The sequence below is a fragment of the Sorex fumeus genome, unplaced genomic scaffold (genome assembly GCF_029834395.1).
Source record: "Sorex fumeus unplaced genomic scaffold, SorFum_2.1 ptg000006l, whole genome shotgun sequence".
NCBI classification, from domain to species: Eukaryota; Metazoa; Chordata; class Mammalia; order Eulipotyphla; family Soricidae; genus Sorex; species Sorex fumeus.
The window spans coordinates 63,329,167-63,342,796 of NW_026606063.1; the positions used below are offsets into that span (position 1 = coordinate 63,329,167).

The following is a 13,630-nucleotide window of genomic DNA, read 5'->3' on the forward strand; positions in this document are numbered from 1 at the left end:
GAATATTTCATATTTGATGGCCGATACAGTGATTATACAGAAAGAAAAATTAAAGAAAAAAATTAACTACCAATTTATACTTAGATCTGAGCCAGAAGAATGCCAGAGAAATGAACAAGAATCTACATCTATACTATACCTGTAGTATTCTGTCAAATACCTTTTCATTTCCCATATATTTCCTTTGTGAGTTTCAATGGTACAAAAAAAACATTACTTTTAGAAGAGTTTTGCCTTTGAACAGGTTGTTCCCATCAATAATTTTATCTTGGTAATAATTCTGCTGGATCATAATCCTGTGACCTTTTAACCTCTTACTGACTCTCTTCTGGAGTATCATTATCCATACTTGTCATTTAAACTTTGAATTCACCTTCATTTTTCTTTTAATACCCCACTTAGGGGCCAGGAAATTGTCCAACAGTATTATCTCCAGTACAGAAGCTAACTCAGATTTAATCTCCAGCTCACATAATCCAAGAGCATCACCAAGAACAGTCCTAAAGACTACTAAGCACTGAGTACCACATGGATGGCTCAGGTAATCGCCAGCATCTCAGCACCTGAATAGCACTGAGAAGCACTGCATCCTTGGGTCCTTACACTGAAACACAGGCCCAGTTCACCAAGAATCACTGGTGGACTCCCCTACCTCCTGAGTGCAACTTCGCAAGCCTCCTCCTTTCCCCACCCTCCAAAAAAGAACATCCTATGGATTTAACAATTTTTATTTAACTACTTTTATCATTTTCTCTTTTCATATTACTTAACTTTTAAAAAAAATGTTTTCATCTTATTTTGCCACATAATCTATGTTTTTTTTATTTTTCATTTCTTAAGTTTGGCATTATACATTCTGCCTTAAATTCACTAGTGATTATATTTTTCTGAATAGAAATAAAACAACATCCACCAGATTCTCATGTACTATTTTTCAATCATGGCAATTGTCTGTTTGTCTTCTAAATATATCAGTTTCTCTTGGTCTAATTTCTTGTTCCTTTTCTTTGTATTCTGTAAATTTTAAGCATTATATGTTTTCTATGCATTATATATTAAATAAAAATTTTCCTGATAATTAATTCTCCTTATAGCCATTTTGAACTTTCAGTTTCTCATAACGGTGGACTATGCTCAAAATTTTTTCCTTTGAGTTCCTTTTCATCAGTTCTTATGCCATGCTTCATAGAACTCTCCTGCACTAAATCTTTTTCCTTAAGGAAGTGGTTATAGTAAAATAATTCTTTCATTTTGCTGAGCAGATCCCTCTCTACATTACTTTTGTTTCTACATTTTAGCTTTATCTCAAGTGACTGAAAACTGAATACAAAGACTCATTTCATTTAAAAATCAGGAACCAAAGTGATAGTACAGTGAGTAGGTGCCTGCCTTACTTGAGGCCGACCCAGGTTTGATCCTGGCAGCCCATATCCTCCCAAACCCTCCAAGAGTGATCTCTGAGCACAGAGCCAGGAGTAAGCCCTGAGCACTGCTGGGTATGAAAAGAAAAAAAAAAAGAAAAAAAATCCTGTGACTAGTCTTTGTATTTTGCATGAGAACTTCCTTAGTTTTATATAAATGAGGCTTAAAAATATTTGCATAGTGGGGTCAGGGATAGTACAGTGGGTAGGGTGGTTGCCTTGCATGCGATCAATCTGCGTTCAGTCTCCAGCATCCAGCATCACAGATGGTCCCAGAGCATCACCAGGAGTAATTCCTGAGTGCAGAGCCAGGAATGAGCACTGAGCAACACCTGGTATGCCCCCTCAACCCCCCCACCCCCACCCAAATTTGTATAACTTCTTCTGCTCTTCATTTAGAAAGGTGCTTTTTAAAAGGATTCTTAATTTGCTATTTCTCTTTATAAAAGTCGTTTTAGAATCTTTAGGATCTTCTCAAAGTCATTTGCATACAGTGCTTAGGAATATGAAAATCTGGGACTAGTGAAGGGTAGTTAAGGTTCTTGACTTGCATGTGGCCAACCCCAGTTCTAATCCTGGCATTGATGTTTGTGTCCCCCTACACCCCCGCCAAAAAAAGAGGGGGAAATGAAAATTTGAAAATTCCCAGTATTTATTGAAGCTACAAAGCCATCACAACCTCAATAGCAGAAAACTTTATTTATTAAATTTCAGCAATGAGTACACACTGAATTATTTACATTAGAGAGTGCTCTACTTATTTTTACAATCCATGATTTAACAAGTTACGCTAAATGCAAAATGCCCAGATCTTTGGCCAGAAACAAAAGAATCTTAAAGAAAATCTGCTTTGCCAGTCTTACGTACAATTCACAACAATATTTTCCATAACTGCTATTTCCAAATCCTAAGCTCTGACCAAATTTTCCTTGACTTGGTTTTCACTGGAGTAGTATGGAAGTAAGCTGACAGATTTGTTTCTTTTTCAAGGTAATAAGCAGGTCAGACAACTCTAATTCCAATCAAGCAGGTTGCGAGAGAGAAGCAGACACATCCTGACAATGCAGGGAAGCCCCAAAACTTGGCCAGAGGCCAATGTTCCAAGACAGTGGTACTGCAGGACTGTCATGGAGGAATTTCCTCAGTGTAAATGAATAAAAATAGAACAAATGGGATGGGAGAGGAGGGGATAGAGAGCAACAGCACCAGAACTCAAGACTCAAGTTATAGTCTGACAACTAGTGGGCTCTGAATGCCAGCCTAAGAAAGGAATTGTGTCCAACTCACATACAAGGGGGTATATCTTAGAAGGTTACAGGTCCACAGAAACACATAAGGTCAAATATCTCTGGTTAAAAAATAATCATAATAATGCAGGTACCCCAAGGATCCACTGCACTTTTAAAACATTCAGAATGTGGCTGTTCTCTTTCGCAAACCACAGCACCCAAAAGGAGAGAGAGAACAAAAGGGAATGCCCTGCCACAGAGGCACAGTGAGGTGGGGTGGGAGGGATACTGGGATCCGTGGTAGTGGAAAATGGGCACTGGTGGAGGGATGGGTACTTAATTATTGTATAATTGAAACCCAAGCACAAAAATTTGTAAGTCTACAACTGTACCTCTTGGTTTGTCACTAATAAAAATTAAAAAAAAAAAGAATGTGGCTGTTAGGATAAAACAGTCTTCCAATCTGCTTCTGCTCATAATCTTAAAGGAGGAAAGAGCTCTCATGAGACTATTTTTGGTCAAGAGTCCTAGATTGCAGTTCTTCTGAACTGTGACCAATGGGGAAGACTGTTTCCTTCCTGAGAAACAAGGGTGCTATTATGAAGGGCAAATACATCTGAGGTTAAAGAAGAAATCTACAAGACTAAAGGAGAAAACATTCATTCCACCAACTGTTATCAAAGAAACACCTTGACATAATTGCCAACTGAATCAAATACACAAACCTCATTTAAATCCTGATTAAGGCAAATGATAAAAAGTTACTGTTGGACAATCAGGGATATTGGAACATGAGATAGGTAATAAAGATTATGAAAATACTATTCATCTCCTGCTATATATAGTGCTGAGACAAAAACTATGTTTTTAAAAAATCTATCTTTGTTCTAGAAATACAATACGTGTGTGTTGGGGGTGGAGGGGTTCAGTTTGATCTCCAATACTGCAAATGGTCCCCTGAGCACCACCAGGAGTGATTCCTTAATACAGAGTACAGAGCCAGGCATATGCCATAAGCATGGTCTGGCGTGACTCAAAACCAAAAAAAAAACTTAAAAAAAAAAGTCCATTAGAGATGCAAATTTTGGTACAAATCAATGGAAACTCAAAGATTTACATTAAGACTCCAATAAAATTAAAAGATGAAAGACATGAAACAAAATTGACAAAATAACTGGGGGCCAGAGATAGAACAGCGGAAAGGGTATTTGTCTTGCATGCAGCCAACTGAGTTCAATCCCCAGCACCCCATGTGGTCCCCCCAGCCCCACTATAAGTGATCCCTGAGCACAAAGACATGAGTGAGTCTGGGGAACTGCAGGGTCTGACCCAAAAACAAAAAAAAATCTGGTTTATATGCAGAGAGGTTCATTAAAGTATTATATTTTCAAACATGTTTGGGTATGCCTTATATTTCATAATAAAATTCTACACAGTAAATAGTAAATTACCTTACAAGGTCATTTAACAAATCTTAGGAACTGTTATGGGTCACGCTGTGCACTAAATTTCAACAGAAATCATTGCAGAGCAAAATGGAGCTGTCTTAAAATGAGATTACTGCTAATCTGAAGTAAGGAATCATCAAACATGAAGATGCAGTTTTCTTTGCTACTAATCAGAAAAAGTTTTCAATTGTTTTTTATTTTTTACAAAAACTAACAGTAGTTGTCAACTATCACAAAAAATACATTACTGTCTCACAAAAATTAACAATAGGAAACATTCACAGGTACACCACAATATCCCTGCACATTAACACTCTACACACTTAATCCAGAAACAGTGAGCATCTAGGAAATATCTGGAGACATTATGAAACATACAAAGATTATCTTTCAAGCACTTAACAATTCAGCTATAGGAAAAAAGCCTAAGCACACAAGTCGTTAATAGTACAAAGAAATACATAAAGAAATACAGGTGGAGCTTTCTCTGTTGTAGGTAACAAGATGGCTCCTAGGGACTCTGCCACATGGTATGCATTTGGCACACTGCCCTAACTATGGGTGCAGACTAAACCCAGGCCTTGATTCTGATGTCACTAAAGTGAAAGTTCTTTTGTAGAGTAGGCTACAATCAGACAGCCCTCCTTTTAACCCAAGTCAGATGTGGGACAGGGCCCTACAGAAGCCAACAGGTCCAAAACTGAGAGGGTGGTCTTCTGCCAACTGTCAGTCCAGCAAGGACAGGAATACTGGTAAGAATACACCCATAGGGCTGGGCTATGGATTCTCTTCTCTGCACCTTTCCCTGCCTTGAGAGGAAATATAACCACAGCCAACATTAACTGCTGGAGAGATCCCGGGCAGAAGATCCAGTAAACTATGCCTGGCATCCTGACCTACAGAAATTAGAATATGTCTGTTATGTCTGTTAAATTGCTACATTTGGGGGTAATCTGTTGAGCAAAAATGCCAAATTGATTTGCCATTCTCATTACAACAATGGAACACAGTATCCAAGTGTACTTTGTTTCATAAGGAAGAGAGGTGGGAATGTGGTGGCATTTATTATCAAGCCCTTTCTTTTCAGCAGCTGGGAGAATCTGGGGCACAATTCACCGTGCTCAGGGATTACTTATGGCTCTGCATTCAATGGTCATTCCTGGTGGGGCTGGGGGACCATATAGGGTCCCAGGATCAAACCGGATCAGCCAAGTACAAGTGCTTACCTTAATACCTATAACCAAGCCCTCATGATCAATTCTCTTAAAGAAAATTGTAAACCGTCACTGCACATCTTAACGTCCTTGTATTTTCTATAAAGCAATGAGGAACGTGTTGAAACTACCCTTAAAAGGAAAGGATGAGATATCAAAGAAAATAAGCCAGAGCGATGGCGATGAGAACCAGCTCAGTTCCCGCTTCCTCGGGGAACTGCCTTTTCCCCCCTGGTCTGCTACCAGTAACCCGGGCCGGCTCCTTCCTCATCCAGGACTCGTGGCCCCTCCAAGGTGGCAGATGTGCCTGGCTCTGCAGGATCCCTCTAGAAATGCCTAAAATCTGCAACTACCATTGTTGGGTCCGGGAGCCTGGTCCGAGGAGGAGTCATCCTGGAGCGCTTCTCCCGCTGCTCTGAGACCCACGGGGGGCGGGGAGGGTGGTGGTGGTGCACGTGGGGTCTACACCTGCCGGGAAGGGCAGAGCGCGGGCGATCAGAGGCACTGGCCGGCACAGAGCACTTTTTTCTTGGTTCTGTTTGGGTACCACACCCGGCGGTGCTCGGGGGATCACTTCAGGTGGAGCTCGGGGGACCCTAGGATCGAAAGCAAGTTCTAGGCAAGTGCCCAACCCGTTGTCCTCTCTCTCAGCCCACCCACCCCCTAAGCCAAGCCACTTTTTTCAAAAGCCGGTTCCTAGTCCCCGCCCCCGGTGGCGGGTCTCCACGCCCAGCCGCCTCCAGCACAGTGCCAACGGCCCGGCCGTTCGCTCCGGAGACGGTTCCCCACCCTTTTCCTGGGGGTCCCTGCAAGTCAGCGCTACTCCTCCTCCTCCTTCTCCTCCTCCTCCTCCTCTTGCCATCTCACTTCTCCACAGCCGGGCACTGGGGTCCGGGTCAGAGGCACGCGGGGCGGGGACAGGTGGCGGCGCGGGCGCTCCTCCATCTACCAGGCCTTACCTGAAATCTGACACCTGTCTGCAATTCAGCAGCCGCGGCTCTCCAGAGGCCCTGACTCTGGGCGAGGCAGACGCCCGCCCCGAGGAAGAAGCGTGGTGAAGCCGCAAAGCCCCACAGAGCAAAGGGGGCCGCCATGTTGGCCGTGCGAGACCTGGGCCGAAGGGTCAGGGGGCGGGATCTAGGGGGAAGGGGCGGAGCCTAGAGACGGCGCGTGGGGAGATAGGGGCCGCCCTCGGTATAGCGCAGGCGCTGTAGGGCGCCGCTCGCGGAGGCTGTCGGGAAGAGCTAGAGGAAGGCTTTTTCCCCGCAGGCAGGCATGGCTCATCGCTGATTGGGTGTGCGAGGTCACGGGGCGTGGCCGGCTCTATTCGGTCCTGGAGGAGACCGCTTGACCCGCTGCTCCCCAAGCGCTCCGCTCCCGGTCTGGCCGCTTCTTCCCAGCCGGCTCTATCCTCTTCTCTCTTCTCCCTCCAACTCAGAGAGATGCTTTCTCTTTCCGAGGAGCTTGAGCATGGACTCCCAGCCATGGTTCCTGTCTCTCACGCCCTCCAAAGCCGGAGTTTTCCTAGCTCCCCTTTCTTGGTCCCCACCAGGGGCATTCAACACCCCCCTCCAGCAGCAGTGAAAGGCGCGAAGCCCATGTCCTAAGCAGAGCTTTCTCTCTCTCTCCTCGTTGAACTGTATAATGCTCGGGCTGAATAGTAAAGCGGTAGCTTTGCATGTCACCCGGTTGTGCTAAGTCTTAGTGTAACCGAAAGAACCAAATACTTGGTCGTTGGTTCCTGGTGCAGGACGTGTGCACAAGCTGAGGGTACTCCAGAGAGCTTGCTACAAGGTACACGTTAACGTAAATTTTAAGAGTCTGTACGGTGAAAACGCAAGCAGAGCAGAAAATCCAAGATTAAAGTCGTCACGCAAATAACTGCTATCATTTCTGAAACACTGAACATTAAAAGGTAAAGGGTAAAGGCCCTCCCGTTGATCGTTGATTTGCTCGAGCGGGCCCAGTAACGTCTCCATTGGGGACTTTGTTGTTACTGTGTCTGGCATATCGAATACTCTCGGTAGCTTGCCGGGCTCTCCGAGAGGGGCAGAGGAATTGAACTCGGGTCGGCCATGTTCGCCGCTTGTAAGGCGAACGCCTTACCCGCTGTGCTCAAAACGGCAACCTCAGGATAGAAATGCATTTGGTTGTATAAAAATATCACTCTGCTTTTTATTTTCTTTTTTAGCTGGAGAAACTTTCAACAGGAATTGATAGCGAGGTACAGGAGCCAGACCTTGTATTACTGAAAGAGATGCTCTTAAATAGTTTCTACACGTTGCAAAGGAGGGTGCAAGTGGAGGGGAACCTTTTAAACTTTATTGTGGGAATTTAGCCACTAAAAAAGCAGTCAAATACTTACTTAGAAGCAAATTTTTACTATTTTTTAAATGATGTGTTGGAACATATAAGAACAAAGTGCTAAAATTTTTATTATTTTTATTTTTTTTATTAGTGAAACACCATGAGGTACAGTTGTAGATTTACTATTTTTTGTGCTTGGGTTTCGATTATACAATGATCAGATACCCATCCCTCCACCAGTGCCCATTTTCCACCACCATGGATAATGGCCCCCCCACCCCCATCCCCCCATCCCCCCTGCCTCCGTTGCAGGGCAATCCCCTGTGTTCTCTCTCTCGTTTTGGGTGTTGTGGTCTGCAAAAGAGGCATTGAGTGGCAAACATGTTCAGTCCATAGTCTACTTTCGACATGCATCTCCCCTCCTGGGAGGATCCTCCAAACACCCTTTATTTGGTGCTCCCTTCTCTATCTGAACTGCCCTTTCCTCTAGGATACCCAGCTGGCCTCTAAGTTATGGAGTAATCCTCCTGGTGCTGATCTCAGCTATTCTTGGGTATTAATCTCATATTTTGTTACTTTATATCCCCCAGATGAATGCAATCTTTCTATGTCTATCCCTCTCTTTCTGACTCATTTTGCTTAGCATGATACTTTCCATGTTGTACCACTTGTATGTAAATTTCATGACTTCATCTTTTCTAAGAGCTACATAGTACTCCATTGTGTAGATGTACCAAAGTTTCTTTAACCAGTCATCTGTTCTTGGACATTCAGGTTTCTTCCAGTTTCTGGCTATTGTAAATAGTGCTGCAATGAACAAACAAGTGCAGATGTCACTTCGACTATACATTTTTGCCTCTCTGGGATATATTCCCAGGAGTGGTATTGCTGGGTCAAATGGGAGCTCAATTTCTAATTTTTTGAGAATCGTCCATACTGTTTTCCAGAAGGGCTGAACCAGTCGACATTCCCACCAACAGTGAAGGAGTGTCCCTTTCTCGCCACATCCATGCCAGCATCGGTTGCTTTTGTTCTTTTGAATGTGGGCCAGTCTCTGAGATGTGAGATGGTATCTCATTGTGGTTTTGATCTGCATCTCTCTAATGATTAATGATGTAGAGCATTTTCTCATGTGCTTTTTTGCCATTCGGAATTCTTCTTTGAGAAAGATTCTGTTCATTTCATTGCCCCATTTTTGGATGGGGTTGGTTGTTTTCTTCTTGTGGAGTTTAACCAGTATTTTGTATATCCTGGGTATCAACCCCTTGTCAGATGTGTATTCGGCGAATATCCTTTCCCATTCTGTAGACTGTCTTTGTATTTTGGTCACTGTTTCTTTGGAGGTGCAGAAGCTTCTTAGTTTAAGATAGTCCCATTTATCTATCTCTGTTTTCACTTGCTCGGCCAGTGGCATGGCATCTTTGAAGATACCATTAGCTTCAATGTCATGGAGGGTTTTGCCAACTTTGTCTTCAATGTACCTTATGGTTTCTGGTCTGATGTTGAGGTCTTTAATCCATTTTAATCTTACTTTTGTACATGGTGTTAGGCAGAGTTCTGAGCCCATTTTTTTGCGTGTAGCTGTCCAGTGATGCCAGCATAATTTGTTAAAGAGGCTTTCCTTACTCCACTTCACATTATTTGCACCTTTATCAAAGATTAGATGATCATATGATTGAGGGGAGATGTCAGTGTATTCAACCCTGTTCCATTGGTCTGCAGTTCTGCCTTTGTTCCAGTACCATGCTGTTTTAATTATTACTGCTTTGTAGTACAGTTTGAAGTTCTGGAGGTTGATTCCTCCCATGTTTTTTTCCCAAGAATTGCTTTAGCTATTCGTGGGGGCTTATTGTTCCATATAAATTTCAGGAGTGTTTGCTCCATTTCTTTGAAGAATGTCATGGGTATCCTTATAGGGATTGCATTGAATTTATACAATGCTTTCGGTAGTATTCCCATTTTGACAATGTTAAGTCTCCCGACCCATGAGCAGGGGATATCTTTCCATTTCCTCATGTCCTCTTTTATTTCCTGAAGTAGCATTTTGTAGTTTTCTTTGTACAGGTCCTTTACTTCCTTAGTTAAGGTGATTCCTAGGTACTTGATTTTCTGGGGCACAATTGTGAACGGGATTGTTTTTTTCATGTAGCTTTCCTCTCTCTCACTGTTTGCGTATAGGAAAGCCATGGACTTTTGGGTATTGATTTTATAGCCTGCAACTTTACTATACAAGTCTAGTTGTTTTAAGTACTTTGCTGGTCTCTCATTAGGTGCATATACATTTATTATTGTAAGTTCTTCCTGTTGTACAGATCCTTTGATCAATAAGAAATGGCCTTCACTGTCTCTTATGACCTTCTTCACTCTGAAATCGATGTGGTCTGATATTAGGATGGCTACCCCAGCTTTTTTATGGGAGCTGTTTGTCTGTAGGCTTATTTTCCAGCCTTTGACTCTGAGTCTGTGTTTGCTTTGACATTGAGATGTGTTTCTTGCAGGCAGCAGAATGTTGGGTTCAATTTTCTAATCCATCCTGCCACCCTATGTTTTTTAATTGGTGCGTTTAGCCCATTGACATTGAGAGAGATTATTGTTATGGGATTTTGTCCCATTGTTCTGTAGAAATTTGGTGTATTTGAGGGGCCTTTCTTGCCTTAAAGTAGCCCATTTAGTTGTTCTTGTAACCATGGTTTTGAGTCTATGAAGTTCCTGAGCTGTTGTTTGTCTGTGAAACTGTGTGTTGTTCCTTCTATTATGAATGAGAGTCTCGCTGGGTAAAGTATTTTTGGGGAGGCATTTATTTCATTGAGTTTTTTCACTGTGTCCCACCACTGTTTTCGGTCCATGAGGGTTTCATCAGAAAAATCAGCTGTGAATTTTAAGGATGCTCCTTTGTAAGATATTTCTTTCTTCGATCTTGCTGCTTTCAGAATTTTGTCTCTGTCTAAGGTCTTGGTCATTTTGATCAGAATGTGTCTTGGGGTATTTTTATTCGGATTTCTTCTAGCTGGTACCCTTCGGGCCTCCTGAATGTGGTCACAAGTTTTCTTCAGCTCTGGAAACGTTGTAGCAATGATGTCTTTGACAGTTTCTTCTTCATCAAGGTTTTCTTCCTGTACCTCTGGGACTCCAATAATTCTTATGTTACCCCTCTTGTCTTCATCACGATCTTCTCTTGCCATCTGTTCCTGAATTGTGAGTCTCTTTTCCATTTTCTGCTCTTTTCTGGAGAGTCTCTGAACTTCATCTTCAAGCTCACTGATTCTGTTCTCAGCAGCTCTTACTCTGCTGCTGAGGCCTTCCACTGAGTTTTCAATTCGCCTACGAGATTTTTCAGGTCTGACGTTTCCGATTGCATTTTCCTCATTTCTGCCTTCAAATCCTCTTGTCTTCTATTGGCATTGCTTTCCATTGTTTCTTTTAGTTCCCTAAGCATCCTAAGTAGCTCCCTTCTGAATTCCTTGTCAGAGAGGTTGTCTAACACTACAGTACTGTTGGTGTCATCTGGGCTAGACTCTTCAATAAGAAACTTTGGTGGGCTTTTGCGTTGCTTTACCATTGTGACAAGTGTGGTTTAGTCCTTCACGTTCACTGTTACTATTCTGCTTGATATGCAGTGTGAGTTAAGATAGGCTTATGAGTTATTGGCTACTGTGATTCTAGTGGCTGAGCTAAACTAGAGAAGTTTCCATCTAAGAAGGTGGCTTATGGTTCCTATGGCATATGTAGTGGGAAAACACGGCCGTGGCTCCGGAAAGAATCCCTGGCACTGGGTGAGGAGTTGGGAACGTCTCCTGGTTGGAATGAGGAGCCGTTCAGCTTTGTTGCCCAAAGCTGGGCCTCCGTGCCCGTCCCGCGCAGATCAGGGGAGAAAACCAGCTTTTTAGAGGATGGATCTAGCTGCGCATGCCCAGAGAGGGTCCCAGGCCCTTGGGGGCGGGCTGTACCTGGTTGGAATTGGAGCCGCTCAGCTTTTTTGCCCAGAGCTGGGCCTCCGTGCCCGTCCTGTGCAGATCAGGGGAGAAAACCCAAAGTGCTAAAATTAAGTGATACATTGTGTCCATTTTTTTTTACATTGTATGTTACAATTTTTAAACCAAATTAAATCAAAAAAATACACTATTTCCTTCCCATTGCTAGTGGCAACACTTGGATTGCTTTATTGAGTTTTATATAGTCAGAGTTTGGTAATATATTTCACAGATTGAAGTATGTAGTTTGTAGACCAAGATACTGGGATCAGAAATGTGCTTAGAGACATTCAATATAAAAAATGTGTAATCCAATAAATGAAAATTTAGATTGGATTAATTTTTCTGCCATCTACTTTTCTTCCGTTCTCCCCCCTCTTCCTCTTTCCTTCCCTCCTTCCATCCTTCTTCCCTCCTTCCCTCCCTTCCTTCCTTCCTTCCTTCCTTCCTTCTTTCCTTCCTTCCTTCCTCTCTCTCCCACTCTTCATCCTCCCTCCATTCTTTCTATTTTCCTTCCGTCTTTTTTTTTCTTTTCGTCTTTCTGCCACACCTCGTGGTACTCAAGGCTTAATCCTGGCTCTTTGCTCAGGCATCACTCCTAGCAGGCTAGAGGATCTGAAGTAGTACCTAGAATCAAACCTAGGGCAGACACATGCAAGGTAAATGCCTTGCTTGACCTGCTATGTTTCTGGCTCCTATATACTTTCTAATAGCTTTTTCAAGAATAATACCTACTATAGCCAAAGAATAATGCCTTGAGAGGAAGGTCAGACTCTAGAAAGGGAGAAGGGTGAAAATATTCGGCCAACCTTATCCAGAATTCTTTCCCATGAGAAGAGGGAACAGCGCTAGTGAATTCCAGGGTTTTACCACTAGACAACCAAAACAACATGAAGAAACAGCGCAAATCTCCACTACAAAGAGAGGACAAAGAAAAGACTCCCGAATCCTCAACCGGGGTTATCCACATATATGCTCTCTCCAATAAAGAATTCTGAGACAAAATGCATAGGATGGTCAAGGAATTACTAAAAGAATCAATGGAGGAGATATCCAGAAAACTAAAGGAAGAAATGAAAGAAACAGTTGAATGGATAGTCGAGAAAACACAGGAAGAAATGAGAGCAGAAATTTTAGAAAAAGCTACAAAAAGAAGTGTCACAAATAAAGGATTTGGTAGACAAAATTAAAAACTCAGTAGGTGTCCTCAGCAGTAGGATGACTACAGCTGAAGACAGGATCAGTGAGCTTGAAGATGAGCAACAGAAACCACATAGGGAACAACAAACAATGGGAAAAGACCTCAAAATAGCTCTAAGGAGAATCAGAGACCTAGGAGATGATGCCAAGACGAACAACATTAGAATCATTGGAGAACCAGAAAGGCAGGGAGGCAACCCCAATAAAAAAGTCACAGTCAAGAAATCATTGCTGAAAAGTTCCCAGAGTTAAAGAATGCAGACTTACAGATCCAAGGAGCCAGAGGGTGCCAGCTAAAAGAGACCCAAATAAAAACACTCCAAGCATATCAAAGTCAAAATGATAGATGCTGTGAACAGAGACACAATACTGCAAGCAGCAAGGTCAAAGAAGGAAATCACATACAAAGGAGCACCCCTTAGATTTACAGCAGACTTATCAGAGGAAACCCTCCAGGCGTAAAGATAATGGTGGGATATAGTGAAAAAACTCAATGAACTGGATGCTTCACCAAGAATACTTTATCCAGCTAAACTCTAACTCAAACTCGATGGAACTATACACCATTTTGTAGATAAACTACAGCTCAGGAACTTCATAGACTGAAAGACAAATCTAAAAGGATTAAAGGGGCTCCTGTAAGAAAAGAATGAAAACACTTATAAACACAACCAACCCATAGAGAAAGATGGCACAAAACCCTATGACAATAATCTCTCTCAATGTCAATGATCTAAATGCACCAATCAAGAGATACAGAGTGGCAAAATGGATCCAGAAACTGAAACCAACATTCTGCTGTCTACAAGAAACTCATCTGAACATCAGAGCAAACACCAA

At 42.6% G+C, this 13,630-nt stretch overlaps 1 protein-coding gene across 1 annotated transcript in view; it reads right to left on the reverse strand.

Moving 5' to 3' along the window:
* Positions 1-6,416, reverse strand: part of MRPS9 (mitochondrial ribosomal protein S9) — a 63,448-nt gene extending 57,032 nt beyond the window's left edge. The window contains exon 1 of the mRNA XM_056124744.1: positions 6,272-6,416. Within this exon, the coding sequence (XP_055980719.1) occupies positions 6,272-6,406 (135 nt within the window). The 5' untranslated portion in view covers positions 6,407-6,416. The remainder of the gene's footprint in view (positions 1-6,271) is intronic.
* Between the last annotated feature and the right edge of the window lie 7,214 nt (positions 6,417-13,630).